Raw genomic sequence first — 20,387 nt, forward strand, 5'->3', positions numbered from 1 at the left:
TCAACTCGCCCCGTGAAAAAGCCCCATAAACATTACACTAACTAACAAGGGATGGCCAAAGGACATAAATGCAGCAAATTTTCTTTTGGTAATATATTTAAAGGTGTCAAGACGCCACATTACCGGACATTCAGATTAGATATATGTGTTGTGAACAGCAATGAAGATACCCAGTTTGACAATAGCTTTTTCCATCATTCCCACTTCAGATTTAACGTTAAAATTTCAACTGAGATATCTCCTGACCAAATTTGTGATGTATATGACTGACTGTAGAAGTAAAACCTGGATAAATCCAACGTATCGTTGTGAATGTTGCTCATTAAATAACTACAGTACTGATACTCCATATCAAGAGCATTGATTTGCCATTAAAATGAATTCTGGAATAACGTGTCAACGGTAGTAGTGACAATCGAACACTGCGGTTTTAATGTTTCACGTGTTCACAATTTAATTAATCCATCTTTATGCAATCGGTGCGGATTGTATGGATTGAGGCAGGGGAATTAGTGCGTGTTGGTTGGAGTAGGTAAAATTATGAGGGGAGAGCGCAGAGGTTGACAGTGGGGTTGAATGGGGGGGATCTGTGCAGGATGGATGGGAAGGGGGGTCAGTACAGGATGAATTGGGGGACCAGTGTAGGATTGATGGGGAGTGGCAGGAGAATCAAGGCGAGGTGGATAGGGAGATCAGTGCAGGATGAATAGATTGGGGGGGGGGGGGGACTAGATGAGGAGGGGAGCACAGGGGATGTCAGTGAGGACTGAATAGAGGCAAGAATGGGGATCAGTGCATATGGAGATGAGGGGTCTCAGGATAAGGGGAGTGGGGGGGGGGGGGGGGCGGGGGAGGGAGGGGGGGGGGGGGGGGGGGGGGGGGGGGGGGAGAGGGGGGGGGGGGGGGGGGGGGGGGGGGGGAGGGAGAGAGGGAGAGGGAGAGGGAGGGTGAGAGGGAGAGGGAGAGGGAGAGGGAGAGGGAGAGGGAGAGGGAGAGGGAGAGGGAGAGGGAGAGGGAGAGGGAGAGGGAGAGGGAGAGGGAGAGGGAGAGGGAGAGAGAGAGAGAGAGGTGGGAAGGAAGGCCAGCGCTCCTCGGACAACACCGGCATCATCGTTGCCTTGGCCGTCCCTGTTAGGAACGGAAATCGCTATCAAAATATGGAGGGGACCGGGGAACAGAATATCTTGGCGACCGCACGCGCATGCGCACACTCACACACACGCGCGAGCTTCGGAGGCCCTGTGAACGGTAATTTCAGCTCAATCCAGCGGTAAATGCCGCTCAAATCTGCCTGTCTCGCCTACAGCCCTGTCTCAAATCCAGACAGGGCTGTAGGTTAACTTGGCGGGACAGGCAGAGTTGAGCAGGGTTTAGCGCTGGCTGTGGGCCTGGGGACACCGCTCCCGTCTGACTCCTGACATCTCTGGCAGGGGGGAGGGGCTCTCGGGTGGGGACGTGGATGGTCCAGTGGGGGTTCGGCAGCGATAGCTGCGCTGGAGACCGGGATCGATCCTGGCTGTGGTGAAGGTCTGCCGAGAGTGTTTTGGCACGTCTCCCTCCTCCAATCATCACGCTCTATCCTCAGTCCCACCTCCCCCCCCCCCCTACTTCCGCCTCTGACCGACACCTCCCTCCTCCAAGGGTTTGTTTTGAAAGCGCCGTTGGCGGAGTGGGAAGCAGCGGCCTTATCAGGCCGGGCGGGGTGCGGGAGGAGGAGGAGATGGAGCCGCCGCCGCCGCTGCTGCTGTGCAGGGCCCATCATTCACTCCGACCCTACGTCACGCCAAACTTAGCATCTTTCCCACAACCGTCGCCGACACAAAACGTCACATTCCTTTTCTCCAGAGATGCTGCCGGACCCACGGAGTTACTCCAGGTTTTTGTGTCTATCTTCGGTATAAACCAGTATCTGCGTGCCAAGCCAGGAAAAATGACTCGCCATTTAGGTTGCCCAGCGGCACTTTGGGTGGTCAGTGGCACCCGGGCAACCGCTAATTTTGAGCCCTGCCATTCCCTCCACATATGCTTCCTGACCCGCTGAATTTCTCCAACACTATATGTTGTGTTCAAAATTCCAGCATCTCAGTTCTTGTGTCTTCAAATTAATATTGTAAAAGTTGTTTTCAAGACTGCTTAACAAGTCAGTAATAACAGAGCAAGAATCGAACATAACTTAAATAATTAGAGAGCAGAGGTCAAGGAAAGAGCATTCACGTCGTGGCCCTGTTCCCACCAATCTTTTCACCACCATGCACCACCATGCACAAGAAGCACAAGAAGCGGCAAGACTGATATGCAGATGCTGAGAAGTGTGTTCAGCTCTGGATGAACAATTTCTAATCTTGTGTGTGGACTCGATAAGAAAATTAGAGAGCAGATTTGAGATTTTTTTTCAGAATAATTAGAATGTAGATTTCTGTATCACATCTCCACACTGAAGCAAATATTTTAAATGTATTTTTGCAATTGGAATTAAATAGCTCATTGAAAAAGAAGAAGTATCAAAATAATTTAAGAAATGAGATTCTGTCGAGTAAAATTGTGCAGGATGGACTGTGAACATGGTAAATTTTGCTCCACAAGATTGTTCAAACATTATCACAGGATGGCTTGTAACTGTTCTGTGACATTCCATGATAAATAAATTAACTGCCTTAAAATAACAAACATGGAATTTTAAAGCACTCTTGTTCCACAACATTTTTCAATGTTTATTTTCCTTCAGACCTCTTATAGGAGTTCATTTTAGAACATCTAATGGATCAGGAATCTTGTGGAGCCAATAATTAATTAAGCCAAAAACAGGAAGGCAGATTACTATCTAAATGGCGTCAAGTTGGGAAAAGGGGACGTACAATGGGATCAGGGGGTCCTTGTACAACAGTCTAGAAAGTTAGCATGCAGGTACAGCAGGCAGTGAAGAAAGCGAATGGCATGTTGGCCTTTATAACACGAGGAATCGAATATAGGAGCAAAGAGGTCCTTCTGCAGTTGCACAGAGCCCTAGTGAGACCACTCCTGGAGTATTGTGTGCAGTTTTGGTCCCCTAATTTGAGGAAGGACATTCTTGCTATTGAGGGAGTGCAGCGTAGGTTTACAAGGTTAATTCCCGGGATGGTGGGACTGTCATATGCTGAGAGAATGGAGCAGAAGGGCTTGTACACTCCGGAGTTTAGAAGGATGAGAGGAGATCTCATTGAAACGTATAAGATTGTTAAGGTCTTGGACACGCTAGAGGCAGGAAATATGTTCCCGATCTTTTATAATTGACTCCAGCATCTTCCCCACCACTGATGTCAGGCTAACTGGTCTATAATTCCCCGTTTTCTCTCTCTCGCCTTTCTTAAAAAGTGGGATAACATTAGCTACCGTCCAATCCACAGGAACTGATCCTTAGTCTATAGAACATTGGAAAATTATCACCAATGCATCCACGATTTCTAGAGCCACTTCCTTAAGTACCCTGGGATGCAGACCATCAGGCCCTGGGATTTATCAGCCTTCAGTCCCATCAGTCTATCCAATTCCATTTCCTGCCTAATGTGCATTTCCTTCAGTTCCTCTGTCACCCCAGATCCTCTGGCCACTACTATATCAGGAAGATTGTTTGTGTCTTCCTGAGTGAAGACAGATCCAAAGTACTTGTTCAACTCATCTGCCATTTCCTTGTTCCCCATAATAAATTCACCTTTTTCGGTCTTCAAGGGTCCAACTTTGGTCTCAACTAATTTTTTTCATCATCACATACCTAAAGAAGCTTTTACTATCCTGCTTTATATTCTTGGCTAGCTTACCTTCGTACCTCATCTTGTCTCCCCGTACTCCCCATTATATTCAACATGGACATTGTGGCCCGAAAGGCCTGTTTCTGTGAACTACTGTTCTGCATTTTACACTTTGGCAAAAGCAGAGTTCATGAAAATGATGACACCAATATAGGCGTTTGTTTCTTTTTTGTGTATTTATAGTATCCCTATATTATTGAACATTTTCCATGTAATCTTTCATTTTAAAACAGTTTGCTAGTAACATTTGTCATGATAAATATTTTTGAATGGCAATCTTGTTAGAAGCTCCTACAAAATCAGAAAAATTTGAATGAAAAAATGGGGAATATTTTGGATTTTATATGTTGTCTGCGTGATCTTTTATGGAGCTACATGATTCACAAGTTCACAAGTTATAGAAGTAGAATTTGGTCATTCGGCCCATCAAGTCTACTCTGCCATTCAATCATGGCAGATCTAATCCCATTTTCCTGCCTTCTCCCCGTAACCCTTGACACCCATTCTAATCAAGAATTTGTCTATCTTGGCCTTAAAAATATCCATTGACAGCCTCCACAGCCCTCTGTGGCAATGAGTTCCACAGATTAGCTAGCCTCTGACTAAAGAAGTTCCCCCTCACCTCCTTTCTAAAATAGTGCCCTTTAATTCTGAGGCTATGGCCTCTGTTCCTGGACTCTCCCACCAGTGGAAACATCCTTTCCACATCCACTCTACCTATGCCTTTCATTAATCTGCAAAGGGCCTGTCCCACGAGCATGTGACTCCATGCGGCAAGCGCGACCTAACGTGGTCGCTTGAGCCATATGGCTTCACGGGGCCGGTCCCACTTCGATCGCCGGAGCTGTATGGAGTTGTGCAGAGCTGGTCCTGACATCGAGCGGGGCTCCGAAAAACTGACCGTGTTCAAAAATTCCTCGCGGCAACGGCCTGCCAGCCCGCAGCTGCCTCGACGCCGTACGCAGCGTCTTGACGCCGTACGTCACGCGCGAACTTCCCGCGGACCTCACTCGAATTTCACGTCACTCACTCGACCTCCGCGTGGCCCCCGCTTCTGGTTTGGTCGCGCTCGCCGCATGCAGGTGCATGTTGGTGGGACCGACCCTGTATGGGGATCACTCGGCCACTGCGCAGCCCCCGCTTCCGGTTTGGACGCCCTTACCGCATGCAGGACGCATGCTCATGGGACAGGCCCTTAAGTTTCAATGAGGTTTCCTCCTCAACCTTCTAAACTCCAGCGAGTAGAGACCCGGTGCTGTCAAACACTCATTATATGTTAACCTACTCATTCCTGGCAATCATTCTTGTAAACTTCCTCTGGACCCTCTCCAGAGCCAGCACATCCTTCCTCAGATATGGGGCCCAATCCAAATGCGGCCTGACCAGTACCTTATAGAGCCTCAGCATTACATCACTGTTTTTGTATTCCAATTCTCTTGATAAAAATGCTAGCATTGAATTTGCCTTTTGTACTACTGATTCGACTTGCAAATTAAAATTTTAGGAGTCCTGCAACGAGCACTCCCATGTCTCTTTGCTCCTCGGATTTCCGAATTCTCTCTCCATTAAGAAAATAATCTATGCCTTTATCCTTATTACCAAAATGTATGACTCTGCACTTTGCTACACTGAATTTTATCTGCCACTTCTCTGCCCCACTCTCCTAACCTGTCCAAGACTTTCTGCAGAGTCCTTGGTTCCTCTACACTGCCTGCCCCTCCACCTATCTTAGCATTATCTGCAATCTTGGTCACAAAGCCTTCAATCCCCTTATCCAAATCATTAATATACAAATTCCTCATTGTTTATTCCCTTTCCTCACTAAATGAATAATATTTTTCAATGCTTAGTTGCAAATCCTATTGTTTCTGTAGCCCTGTTTCAATCATAGCTATTTTATCCAGATTTTCTACAAATTGTCTCCATTTTGTTTTGAAGTCTCCATTTTGTTCTTGGAGTGCAGCTGCCAAGAACCACAGCAGCCAGGAATCCGTCAGGAATCTTGGCGACTGAGCAGGAGTGGCAGCTTTCTGTAGACCTGGTGAAACAGCTGATGTTCCCACAGCAGATTGCCACGACCACCCTGAGGCCAGACATCCTCCTGGTCTCAGAGGCGACCAAAAACATCGTCTTGTTGGAACTGACAGTGCCGTGGGAGGACCGTGTGGAGGAGGCCCACGAGAGGAATAAGACCAAGTACGAAGAGCTGGTCATAGATTGCCGTAAGCACGGCTGGAAGCCAAGGTGTATGCAGGGCTCTCACTTAACTTTTTTTCGCTGTTGCCGGGCAACCTAGGCAGCTTTTTAGGTTGCCAAATGACAGTTTAGGTGGTCATTTAAGACAACTTGCATGATGCGTGCGATAATGTGCTTGGACGAAGTGCGTAGTTACCAGTCGGAATTATGCTCAATGAAGCATTCACATATTATTTCTGCTTCAAATAAAGTCACAAACTAAACAAATTCACCAATCAAGACATGTTGCAATTAATGCAATTTCTAACATTTCTTTCCACTTCCAAACAAAAATGTGGTTGGATTATTCAACGTATGATCAACCTGTGTCAATAAATTCTGGACCATGGTAACATATATGCTTAACCATGCACACTCCAGATTGATGCAAGTATGTTTTCTGTGAAGGACCGAAAATTATCATGACATGGCCATAGCATGGGTCTTTTCCTCGTGAATCTTCAATCATCAATCTCTGTTGTGCCCAGTCACAGCAAGGTAAGTTGATAAATAATTGAATCGATCTGTTTGACACCTTTGAAGGTAGACACAGTAACAACATCAAGAGGGGAAAATAGATACATAATCTTTCCCTTGTGCTCTAGGAGTTTGTAATTTAAAAAGAAATAAAGAGAATGGAAGTGTACTTTGATTTTCTTTTTCTTGTAACATACTTGCTACTGTATTATTATTACCTGACCAGACCTGCACCATACTTTTGAATGTACATAGTACCTCTTTTACTCTGTGCCCACTAAGAAGATGAGTCATGGAAGTAGGTGACTATATTGAATCAATCATGGAACTTGGCAAGTGAGGTGCATGTCTAGAAGGGCAGTAAAAATGGCTGAAGTGTTTTGTTTTTTTTGGGGGGGGGGGTGGATATGAACTTTAAATGAACAGAAACATTACATTTGTGAGAACTTGCGCAACTTTTCTGCTTGATATTTAAACCATCTCCTGAAAAGTGAAGTAAAGACAGAGCTGTTCAAATACATGTAAAAGTCACTTTAATTGTCATCTGAGTCGCTCTCGAGCAGAGCATCCTCCTCATCAGACTTGTCACTGTCAGGGTGGGGTCCCGAGGATGATGCTGCAGCTGGGTCTTCTCCCGTGTCAGGCCTCCTGGCCCTCATCCCTCCTGCATGTCACAAGCTGTAACAGGGTATATTCCTGTACGTACACACACAAACACGTTCGGTGCTCACATCAGAATCAACACACTTGGGAATCAGGACAATGACTCGCTGGGAATCAAAACAGTGATTCACAGAATCTACCCAGCCTGCACTGCACCGCAGTAGCACGTGGCCCAATAAGCATTCACATAACATGCGAGCATCTTGCATGCAGGGAGGTGGGTCTCTTATGCTCGCGAGGTGAAGATGGTATTGCGACATAACAATACAGATTGAGCAGTGCGCGAAATCTGTAAAACATTGTGGCACTAAACTTGTGTGCACCTGAGCTGGCGATCCGAGCGAGAGCACTACAGAATTCACTTTTATTTTGGTACACTCACGGTAATCAGGCCTGTACGAAGCTTTTCAAACTGGGGGTTGGCATGACAGGTTTACAAAAATGTTATGTGAAATAACGTGCGCACAGCGCACATCACAAACGTGAAGCTCGAATTCCCTTACGGCCAGAGTCCTGGAAGCTCTGGGGTTTTAGATGCTCTCTGGTGCATTCTGAGCTTTATTTTGGAGCATTTTTGCACCAAATTTATGACCAATATTTCAGAAATAATTTGGGTTGAGTCAAGAGTAATGAGTGGGTGGAATGGGATGATTGGGGTCATTGTTGCATACATTTTTTTAAATCAAGAATTGTCCTTGTTTTAATAATCAAGTTGTACTGTTGTAAAATGTTATGTTAAATGTTATAAAGGAGCATGCAAATAAGAACTGCAAATAAAATAATAATAAAGTGTTTGGAGGAAGAGGGAGCGTCACAATGCACAGGTATTTTACCTGGTTAGATGCAGGAGGTGCCGGGCCTGGAAGCACCCCATAGAGCCCGAAGCCACCACGTGGCGCAACTAGTCCCTCAGAACAGACCTCCGGAGAAGGTTTGAGTCAAATGGCCACAGGCCTGCAAGATGGCAGTCTTGCATCAGTTCGACGAGGACGTCGACAACGTGCAAGAAGCAACTGCAAAGGGAGGCGTGGATCGAAGGCTGCAGACGATGACGACAATCATCAGCCTAGATGTGGAAAGATTTGGCCCTTCAAAGTATTAATGGCGCCGCCTTCTCATTTTCAAAAAAAGTCCCTTCTCAGTCCGGCTACTTCTAAACCTTGCCGCGAGTCTCTCTCTGCCCAGCAATTTCTCAACCTAGCAGCGAGTTTCTCTCTGCCCGGCAACTTCTCAACCTCATCTCTTACCAACTACTTTCCTAGTAGCAAAATTACATGAATTTACGACAAACCATTTTAGTTTGCTCTATCGAATTGCCGACTACTCTCTTGGTAGCAAAATACATACACAATTGGTCTTACCGTTGTCTGTATTAAGGACCTCAGCGGGGAACCAGATCAACCTCTGACAAAGGACAACAGATGTTACAGGGAGTTTCTACGGGAGTCGGTCTCAAAGGGTCCGATTCAAGCTCAGTTTTCTCCCTGTCCGATTCCAGTCACTCTGTAGCCTCTTGCACAATCATCTGTTGACGGTCCCAGCGAGATCCTGCTGACAGCGCCAATGATAAGTTTCACTACTTAATAAACAGACAACTCACAAAAACGTTAGGTAGACCAACTCAAACTTTACTGATCATTGGCCGATGGAAGTGACGAGGATACTCCAGTCAAGTAAGCAACATAGACACTTGAGTTTCCTCATGTCACCACTTCAATGAACGATGAATTGCATGATATTTTATACTGCGTTTATGTCACTTAGTCACATTCCAAAGATGTTAGTCATGGTCAGAGATACAGTCAATACACATTACCACAGGATGCATCTGAGCTTGTCAATTACCAGTCACATTTCAAAGGCATCTTATCAGTTGGTACTTTCAAGACAAGACATTTCAAAGGCATCGGTCATTGTCTCAATATACATCACTGAGACAAGTCTGTGCTTCCCTCTCTCATCAATTGGTAGACGCATTTCAAAGGCATCGGTCATTGTCTCAATACACAGCAACCTGAGGCAGGCTCAGGCTTGTCTCTCTCTCTCTCTCTCTCTCTCTCTTATCAATCTACTGAAAAAGGCCTGCTTGAGACAAAATATAAGCTATAACCTAGTCCAGGATTCCATTATATATCTTCTATATATTTAAAAGCATTTAACCTATTCACCTAGAAGATCGATCAGTTCAGGATAATCTCCTTGCTAAGCGTTGAAGGCAAGATCTTCTTCAGCATAGTGGCGAGGTGGCTAACCAACTTCCTCGATGGCTACATCGAAAGCTCAGTGCAAAAGGGAGGCTTGTCTGCAGGGCCAGGGTGTCACACGGGAGTGGTGACCCAGCTCATCAGTAAAGCCAGGAAGAACAAGGGAGACCTGACATTGCTCTGGAATGACCTGGCCAAAGCCTACAATAGACAATAGACAATAGGTGCAGGAGTAGTCCATTCGGCTCTTCGAGCCAGCATCGCCATTCAATGTGATCATGGCTGATCATCCCCAATCAGTATCCCGTTCCTGCCTTCTCTCGATATCCCCTATGGCTACAACCCGCACAAGCTGATCCAGACAGCCATGTCCAAGCATCATGTGCTAGGCCAAGCGGCAGATCTCATCCTGGTCTATTACAACCAGTTCAGTATGAGAGTCTCAGCAGGGTCAGTAACATCAGAGTGGCACAGACTGGAGGTTGGGATCATCACAGGCTGTACCATCTCTGTGATCCTTTTAGCCTTGGTGATGAACATGATCGTCAAGTTTGCTGAACCAGTGTGCCGGGGCCCTCGACCAAGTCAAAAATGGGCCAACCACCAATCAGAGCCTTCATGGACGACCTGACAGTCACCACTGAGTCAGTGCCAGGAGGCAGGTGGATCCTGCAGGGGTTGGAGAAACTGATTGGATGGGCAAGGATGAGATTTAAGCCAGGAAAATCAAGGTCACTGGTGCTGAAGAAGGGCAAAGTCATGGACAGGTTCCGCTTCAGCATCGAAGGGACACCAATCCCAACTGTCTCTGAAAGGCCAGTGAAGAGTCTTGGCAAGGTGTTTAACAGCAGCCTGAAGGATACAGCATCTGTCCAGGCAACCTGTCAGGAGCTGGAGAGTTGGTTGAGAGCAGTGGACCAGTCGGGGCTTCCCGGCAAGTTCAAGGCATGGATTTACCAGCATGGTATCCTGCCAAGGATACTCTGGCCACTGCTTGTCTACGAAGTCCCAATATCCATCGTAGAGAGATTGGAGAGGAAAGTCAGCAGCTTTCTCAGAAGGTGGCTGGGACTGCCCAGGAGCCTTAGCAGCATCGCCCTTTACGGAAATAACATCAAGCTCCAGCTGCCCCTGAAGTCCCTGGAGGAGTTCAAGGTGACTCGGGCCAGAGTGGTGATGTTGTACAGGGACTCCAGCAACTACAAGGGGGCTCAGGCAGGGGTGGAGGTGAAAACTGGGAGGAAGTGGAGAACCGGCGAAGCCATGCTACAAGCGGAGTCTCAGATATGCCAGAGTCCTGGTGGGAGCAGTGAATCGGGGAGGAGCTGGTCTGGGAACCTTCCCAACTCCCCAGTTTGACAAGGCCAAGGGGAAGGAGAGGCGCAGGCTGGTTCAGGAGGAAGTGAGGACAGCGGTGGAGGAGGAGAGGTCTACCAGAGCGGTTGGTTTGAGGCAACAGGGGGCGTGGACAAGGTGGGAGCAGGCCACGGATCGAAAAGTCACATAGACACAGCTCTAGCAGGCTGAACCACAGCGCATCAAGTTCCTGGTCCAGGCAGTGTATGATGTCTTGCCCAGCCCATCGAACCTCTTCATCAGGGGCAAAACGGAATCCCCAGATTGCCCGCAATGCTCAGGCAAGGGGACGTTGGAACACATCCTGAGCTGTTGCCCAAAGGCTCTTGGGCAAGGCCGGTACACCTGGCATCACGACCAGGTTCTTAAACCCATTGCAGAAGCCATCAGCATGGGAATCAGCAGCTGCAGACGAGAACGCCCCACCACCCAGATGATCACCTTCGTGAAGGCCGGAGTGCAGCTTCCAAGAACCACAGCAGCCAGGAATCCATCAGTAATCCTCCTGGTCTCAGAGGCGACCAAAAACATCATCTTGGTGGAACTGACAGTGCCATGGGAGGACCGCCTAGAGGAGGTGCACGAGAGGAAGATGACCAAGTACGGAGAGCTGGTCATAGACTGCCGCAAGCAGGGCTGGAAGGCAAGGTGTATGCCCATCGAGGTTGGCTGCAGAAGTTTTGCAGAACAATTGCTCTACAAAGCCTTGAATGTACCGGGCATCAACGAAATGGAGAGGAGAAGAGCCATCAAGAACACCACAGAGGCAGCGGAGAAAACCTTGAGATGGCTCTGGATCAGGAGAGGTCATGGGGAGGAGCGAATGCCACCTGAACACAAGTCGTGGTCTGATCAACCACGACTGGGTAGCCTGGGTGAGGCTGTTTGATGTTGAAAGACCCGAAACACCCAATGACCCCAGGTTACATCACTGATGATGTGTTCAGGAGCATCAATAGATGTATTTGTATCAATGAATACTGCATACATTGCTGAACAACTGTATAAACTGTTTCATCTCTGCTACATCATTAATATTCAAGCCACTTAATTTATATAAATATATTTTTGTCATTTCCATTTCTTCTTTCTGACCTTTATATAGTTTTGTGTCTTGGTTATTTTACTGTTTCTGTTATTTCGAGGAATTCTCACCTAATAATCCTATCAAGCTTTTCTGCTAAAACCTTAAGCTAGACAAAAATGCTGGAGAAACTCAGCGGGCGAGGCAGCATCTATGGAGCGAAGTAATAGGTGACGTTTCGCGTCAAGACAATGTCATTTTGGTTTAGGTGTAATTCATTCAAATACCATAGTGTCAATGTCCTATGAAACTATACCATTCCACCTCACAGACATGCTCTATCTAGTGGTTGTCCTTCCTAATCTGTTTGTTCCTCAGTTGTGTAATTATACCATCTGACGTTTGACTATTCCTCAACAGAACTGTTTCTCAAACCTTTTCTTTATTGTTGGCTCTGGCACTGATTCCAACAGCTGCATCTGGATTCTATACCTACCACGTCAAGATTTATCTTATCTCTCTAATTACAACCAACATATAATTTGAAAGTCGATTCTCATTTCTTGCTGTACTCTTCTGAATTTTTGCATTTTCTATATATTTACCAGAGTTCCATTTTGCAAATCCAGTCAAATTTCATGGTGCATTGGTTAGCAATTTGGCTGTTTCTCACATAGTTATTTTTTATCCTCACAGCCCACGCATTGTATGTTTTGGACAGCAGTCCACGCAGTCCTATGTTTGCTAGGTAGTGCTGACTATCTCTCCTGCGGAAGTCAATCTTGGCTAACTAGTGGATGACTGATATTCCTTCCACTTCCTTGGCCTGGGTGACTTCTAGCTTATTCGTGGATTCCAACCCATTGATTTACAACCAGAGCATAAAAACATAGACATATTATAAACAGATTGCCTGTGAAGAACAGTCTTAACAGCTACAAGTTCTCATCTACAATGCTGCAAGCACATCATATTAACTGCACTGCAATGCCTTAACTCATAATGCAAGTAAGATATTAATTTCTTAATATCTATCCAGTCTGATCATACTACATGTGTACAATCACGACAATCACAAGTACAACAGATAATGTAAAAATAAATATGTCAGACTTCAGAATACAGTGTTACAACATTGCAATGTTACAACTACAGAGAAAATAGATTTAGAAAGTGCAAGGACTGTAATGAGATAGATTGAAAGATCAGGACTTCACACTTAAGGGCCTGTCCCACTGTACGAGGTAATTCAAGAGTTCTTCCGAGTTCTCCCCTGATTTGAGCTTGAGTAATGTACGTAGCGAGTACGTTGGAGCTCGTGGATGTCACGTAGCGGCTCGTACGAGTAACGGTCGGTACTCGGGAAATCCGGTAAACTCGTGACGTTTTTTCAACACTGTGAAAAATGTCCACGAGTAAACAAATACTTGTGATGAAAAATGTTTTTACTTTTTTACTTGTACGAGCCGCTTTTTACTCGTATGAGCCCCTACGTACCTGCTACATACATTACACGAGTTCGAATCAGGGGAGAACTCGGGAGAACTCTTGAATTACAGTGGGACACGCCCTTTAGCTTATGAGAGGTTTGTTCAGCAGATTAATAACAGCAGGGAAGAAGCTGTTCCTGAATACGGTGGTGCGTGCTTTCAACCCCATGTTTTTGCTTGATGGGAAAGAGAGTAGAAGGAAAGATCGGGTGTAAACAATCCTTTGTTCGCTGCTTTCCTGAGGCAATATGAAGTTTAATTTAAATCAATGGGGAGGGGTTCAGTTGGCTGGTTCGTGCGATGGAAAGGTCCACATCCACAACTCTGCAATTTCTTGTGCAGAACAGTTGTCAATGTATGATGCATCCCGATAGGATGGAGAGGGTGAGGCAGTGTGGGATCTAAAACTGTGGGACTGTAATGCCATTCGATAGATCGTGAAAGAATATTAGTGGAAGACATTGCAGAAACTGTATACTATTGCTGTCTAATGAATATTCCAATCTGAGGTCGTGGAGGACGAGCGAGTAGCTAATGATGCTCCTTTGTTTAAGAAGAGAAATAGAGAAAATCCAGTGAAATTAAAGGCCAGTGAGCCTCATGTCAGTGGTCAGAATCTATTGGCGAGTATTCTTCAGGATAGGATTTACTCCCTATTGTGAGAGAATGGGTTAATTAGGGATAGTCAGCATAGCATGGATTTGTACATGGCAGATCATGTCTTGATAACGTGATGAAGGTGATCGATGAGGGTAGGGGAGTGGATGTGTTTGCATAGATTTTAGGAAGGCATTTGATAAAGTCATCCATGATATCCATAACAGTGACTTGGTGGTATGGATTCATAACTGGCTTACTGATAGAAGACAGAGGATAATGGTGGAAGGACGATATTGAAGCCAGAAATCTATGTGGATTTCTGCAACAATCTGTGGTCTAACCTTTGTTGTTTGTGATGTATATAAATGACTTGGGCTTAAACATAATGTGCAGAAAGGAACTGCAGATCCTGGTTTAAATCAAAGATTGACTCATAAGCTGGACCAACTCAGCAGGTCAGACAGCATCTCTGGAGAAAAAGAGCAGGTGAGGTTTTGGGCCAAGACCCTTCTTCAGACAATTCTGTCTGACCTGTGGAGTTACTCTAACTTTTTGTGTCTATGGATGTAAACATAGATGGGTTGGTTATCAAGTTTGCAGATGACACCAAGATTGTTCATAAGATCATAAATCATAGGAGCAGAATGAGGCCATTCCACCCATCATGTCTACTTCGGCATTCAGGCTTATCAATCTTTCCCTCTCAATCACATTCTCCTGTCTCATAACCTTAGGCACCCTCAGTAATCAAAAATCTATCAATCTCCACTTTAAAAATACCCAATGACTTGGCCTCCACAGCCATCCATGGAAATCACTATCAGAGTTGACTTGATGGGCTGAATGGCCTAATTCTGCACCTATAACTTATGAGCTTGTGAATGACCCTCTGACTAAATAAATTGTGGTTACAAAGTATGAGGAAAGCTGTAAAAGTATACCGTGGGATATAGACCAGTGGGAAATAGATAAAGGGGGAAATATACAGTGGTGATAAACAGAAGGATCTTGGGGTCCACATTCATATCTCTCTGAATGTGGCAACGTAAGTAGATAGTGCAGTTATGCTTGCCTTTATGGCAGGGGTTTTAAGTATAAGAGTCAGGAAGTTATGATGCAGCTTTATAGGACATTGGTTAGGCCCCATTTAGAGTAAAGTGTACAGTTCTAATTACTCCATAGATTTTGGCTGATAAGAATTGATTTGTGCATCATGTGCGGCACAAATATTGTGGGCCGAAGGGCCTGTTCCAGTGCTGTACTGTTCCTTGTTTTATGGTCGATGATTTGATGGCAGATGTTTATCCTTCTGACAAGCTGGGAGAACACTGCTCAGTTATTCATTTTGAAAGGTACAAGGATTATAATTTGATAACAATTTTATAAGAGCACATATTATGAAACAAGATACAATGATTCAATCCAGATGTTTGTGTAAGATGATGGAGCTTTCAAAACGATCTTGGAGCGGAGGAAAGTACAAGTTAAAATATACTAGTTATTGAAAGCCATTGATAGATACCAGGTCATTTAAGGAATTGTTTGCAAATAACAAATTCCACAATTGTAATATGGCATCACTTAAAATAATGGGAAATAAATGTGCACACTGTGAGCACAGAATGGGCACAGAGGTCTGTAATAAAATATATGGAGGTGGGAGGTCTTACCCAAGGAACCCCACTGATTGAAGCTGCTCTGCATTTTAAACACTCACTTGATCCATACCGAAACTGCACTGTGGACAACCTACAAGCATGCCACCTCAACTTTCCAACAATTCTTTAGTAGTCGTTTCCAAGCACTCCTGGTGAAGAAGCTAAGCAGGCACCATAGAACATCACTACCTGCAAGTTCCCTTTTACACACTTATTTGAAAATATATGCAATTTTTTCACTGCTGATAGTTAAAATTTTAGATATCCCTTTCTAAAACAGCTTTTCAAATTTGCTCATCGTCTCAGCGGCAATTCAAGTAGCCCGCTGACTGCTCATTGGTAATGCACTGTGCATGCTGGCCTTTCATACAATCCTCCCACTAAAGGAAGATTAAAGCAAAATTGATAAATGTGGGCTGTAGAACCGGCTTGCCCCACTGGCAGTCCACGTTGCAGGAAGGATGACTATGAAAAGTAAGACAAAAGGCAAAGACTGTAAATTGTTGAAAGCTTCCGAGTGCTTTAGTTACATCATCTAAATCAGTACAAAGTAAAAGCAATATCTACATAGCTTAGTACCACATAAAAGCTTTACTAAGCTAGCCTCAGGAAGAATGTTTATAATGTTCACCACAATTACATTCAGAATAGTTCGAATCTTAGTTAAATGTAGAGTTCTCCGACACACAGTTTTTGAGTTCAGACTGAATTTAATTAGGGACATTTCCTTACATGGCAGATAAACGTCCAGGTATACTTGTAATGATGCTCCCTTACTTTGTCCTGCTCTCTTGATTGTGAACCCATATAACACATGGATTGCAGCCATTGCTGTCTGTCTATCTTACAGAACAAACAATGAAGACACAAGAGATGTAGGATCTTGAGCAAAACACAAAGTGTTGGAGGATTTCACCGGGTGAGAAGGCATCTGAGGAGGGCATGATAGGTGACGTTTCAGGATCTTTCATTCAGACTGACTGGGGTAGCGGGAAGAAAATGTATTTTAGTTTAGTTTATTGTCACGTGTACCGAGGAACAGTGAAAAGCTTTTGTTGCGTGCTAACCAGATAACAGAACGACAATGCATGATTACAATCAAGCCATCCACAGTGTACACATACATGATGAAGGAACTAACGTTAAGTGCAATTAAAATACAGCAAAATCCAATTAAATACAGCCCGAGGGTCTCCCGAGGGGTAGATAGTAGCCCAGGACTGCTCTTTAGTTGTTGATAGGATGGATCAGTTGCCTGATAACAGCTGAAAAGAAACTGTCCCTGAATCTGGAGATGTGAGTTTTCACACATGTACCCCTTGCCTGATGGGAAAGGGGAGAAGAGGGAGAGACCAGGTTGAGACTCATCCTTGATTATGCTGGTGGTCTTTCCGAGAGAGAGCGTGGAGTGTAAATTGAGTCAATGGAAGGGAAGTTGGCTTGTGTGATGGTCTGGCCTGCGTCCACAATTCTCTGCAATTGTTTTGCAGTATTGGATAGAGCTGTTCCTAAGCTATGCTGTGATGCATTCTGATAAAGAAAATATTTGGCACATATGTAGAAATTGGTGAGAGTTGTAGGAGACATGCCAAACTTCCTAAGCCTCCTAAGGAAATAGGTGAACTTTCTTGGCCATTGCATCAATAGGGGTAATCCAGGACAAGTTGCTGGTGATATTTACTCCTAGGAACCTAAAGCTGGAAAAAAAGTGGGGGCTAGACAAAGAACAGCAAGTGATAGGGGGCCACAAGGAATTGGTGATGCTGGTTTACAAAAAAAAAAGTGCTGGGGTAACTCAGAGGCTCAGGAAGCATCTCTGGAACTCATCGATAGGTGATGTTTTGGGTCATACAGGCGAGGTGGATTTCATTGAGGGTAACTTGCATGTAGTGATGTTCGCCTGTGTCTACTTATACCCTTAACTCATGCAGATTATGAGTTTAGGAACCACGAGAGAATTGATGGAAAGTTGCCGTGGGCATCCTTGTATATATATGGTCCACCATACAATCACAGGTCACCAGTGATGGACAGAGTGAACATTTAAGGTGCTGAGCTATTTCAACCAGAGGGATTCATTGTGTAAGAGTGCCCTGCCATTTCCTCCCTCTCATATTTTTCATGACAGTCATTTGGTGGATGAATCCCTCACTGTGCCTCCTCTGTGTCCTGCAGGTTTGTTTTCACTCTCCCTCCCCCCAAGTGGAGCAAGGATAGAGTTCTCCCAGTCCTCACGTTTCACATTACCAGCCTCAACATCCAACACATCATTCTCTGACATTTATACCACCGTCAAAGCAATCCCATCGCCAGTCACATCTTCCCGTCCCCATCTCTTTCACACAGAGACCATTTCCTCCACTGCTCCGGGCATGTGATAGATGGACACATCCCTTCCCACCCAAACTGCCCCTCCCTAAATACTTTCCCCTGTACCACAGGAGATGTTACACATATCCCTACATGTCCTTTTTCAATTCTAGCCCATTCCCCAAATCCCCCCATCTTTCTCCTCTCCCCTTCCAGCGTAACATTTCACTCCTCCCCTCCTCTCCTTATCTGACATCCTTTAGTCTCCTTTTCACCTCCAGCCTTTGTTAATAAGTCCACCCATCTGCCAATTAAACTCCTCTCACCTGTACCCACCTATCACCTGCCAGGCCTTATCTTCCTCTCTTTTCCAGCTTCCTCTACTCCAATCAGTCTGAAAAAGGGTCCCAACCCAAAATGTCACCTGTCCATTCCCTCCCCACACCCGCTGAGTTCCTCCAGGACTTGTATTTTGATAAAAAAACAAATAAATTAAGCGCAGGGGTAAGCCAGTGAGTTTCTCGAACCAGCAGAGTTGTTCAGTATAATCATGGCTGATCTGATTGCAATCTCAATATGTCCATACTTTCATTCACCAGCAGTAACCATTCTCCGTGTCAGGACCTCGCACGATCTAATATGTTTCAATCAAATCACCATTTCGAATACCCAAAGTAGTGGAAGCAGAGCTCTCAACACACATGGAAGTGATTTTAAAAAACAACTGCATTCATTTATTTCTTGCAAATTCATAAATTTATAAATCCAGGGACAAATTCATAAATCTATCTTCAATCTTGTGAAAAAATAAACATGGTAAAAAAGGATTCGGACTTATTATTTTTTGAAAATGACTGTACAAACCATAATAATTGACTCGCCAAAGCTTCTACATACAAACTCATTAGTAACTGCTCTCGGGAAGACATGCAGTACTCAATTTCAAAGTGAATGCAATAATAAACTTAGATACATTATTAAAGATCCTTAAGTGGGTTCTAGTGCAGTAACCCATCATGAAATAAAATTAGTTGGCACCAAGCCCCAGTGAAGAACGACTGTACTGCGTGACAACCAAGAACCGAGGGATGCTCGTAGTAGCAATTAGTTCCGACAATATGTTTCTCATAAATTTAGCACAGTATTGCCTTCATTTGATCATCACATCCGTTTGGCCCTTTCTTGTGTTTTACATTGTACATGGCAATGGTTATTAAAAATAAACTAAACTCTGGAGATTAATCTGTTTATTAAATGTCAGCGCTGGTACTCCGGGTCTGGTAGTGTCCGACAATAATATTAAGACACTGACTCACAATTAAATCTTAATGATAACTGTAGTAATCATGTTCAGCGCTGTTCAGTCCAAAAATAAAACCTTTTCTTACCGACAACCAGGATCAGAACCGGACATTGAAGCTTCCGCGACATGGCTGATTGTTATTATCAACAAAACCTTGTAAGTTTATTTTTCTTGTCCTGAAGAGAGAAAGCAATAGAGAAAACAGTCTGATCCGCTTGGATGCAACTTGCTCCAGTGACAAGTCGCGAAAGTTCTGTGGCACTCGGAGTTGGAGCTATGAGGAAATCTTCAGGCATTTCCTGTTTGCCCGAGATTACAGAGGATAAAACCCGACTCCACATATTCCGCACTCAGACTGATGAGCAGGGCTTGGGATGTATACAAATGGCCTGCGGCCGGAGGGAAGCGCCACTCACATGAAACTTCACCCCACATGTTCGCATCAAGGGTTGCAGGAGATTCAGCGCGCAGAGACCTCAGATCTTTCTTATAACGGAGAGGGAGGGAGGGGAGGGCAGAGTGGGAAGTAAATCATACGAGGATCAGACGACTCGATTTAAAAGAGCTCCTCACAGTAAAACATGTTTAAAGTGTTTTTTCTCCCCAGAGAAAGGGACAGACAGCAAAAGAAAGCACGTGCTACCCTCCAACATTGGCGGGAAGGACATCACTTGCTCCTTTCATCGTCGACCCGCTCCAGTTTCAGAAGGATTACAGATGCACTCACTCCTAACAAGCAAGGCAAACCTTATTAGGAGATAGAACTATTTTCTCTTATCTGCACTACAAAAAAAAGCGAATTATATTTTTCCAGGACTAGTTCCAGAGGGTGAGGAATGATGACGCGTTTTCAAGAAGTGCGTTGGTCATCACAGATTTCCCCATTTATTTTAATTCCATTTGGTTTTCTGCATTCCATGAGCAGATATATTTGGCACAAAGAACATTTGAAATTCACCGTGCTCTGGCATGAAGTTGAACCCCAATTATTTGCCAACATTGCTGCTGCTGTTTGCCAAAGGAACAAAGGCATGTGTTGCATCCACAAGGGAACTTGGTCTTTGGACCATCTGGACCAGAGCAGACCAACGGGGATTGCTTCTGACTCTTGAGAAGGTCCCTATAGAACAGTACAGCATTGGAACAGGTCCTTCATCCCACAATGTCCCTGCTAAACATGATGCCGTTAAATTCATCTCTTTCTGCAATTCATCCATATATTCTCTGCATAACCATATATAAAAGCCACTATCGTATCTGCCCACAACAACACCCCTTGGCA

At 44.8% G+C, this 20,387-nt stretch overlaps 1 protein-coding gene and 1 long non-coding RNA gene across 2 annotated transcripts in view; one reads left to right on the forward strand and one right to left on the reverse strand.

The window, feature by feature from the left end:
* itga1 (integrin subunit alpha 1) overlaps window positions 1–19,794 on the reverse strand; it is a 220,360-nt gene extending 200,566 nt beyond the window's left edge. Inside the window, exon 1 of the mRNA XM_033030915.1 lies at window positions 19,191–19,794. Coding sequence (XP_032886806.1) covers window positions 19,191–19,233 — 43 coding nt within the window. The 5' untranslated portion in view covers window positions 19,234–19,794. The remainder of the gene's footprint in view (window positions 1–19,190) is intronic.
* Window positions 801–8,834, forward strand: LOC116979313. Its single transcript, XR_004413675.1, has 3 exons — window positions 801–811; window positions 5,822–5,826; window positions 8,719–8,834. It is a non-coding gene; the product is annotated as an uncharacterized LOC116979313 (long non-coding RNA).
* Window positions 19,795–20,387: the final 593 nt, after the last annotated feature.

The sequence above is a fragment of the Amblyraja radiata genome, chromosome 1 (assembly GCF_010909765.2).
Source record: "Amblyraja radiata isolate CabotCenter1 chromosome 1, sAmbRad1.1.pri, whole genome shotgun sequence".
NCBI classification, from domain to species: Eukaryota; Metazoa; Chordata; class Chondrichthyes; order Rajiformes; family Rajidae; genus Amblyraja; species Amblyraja radiata.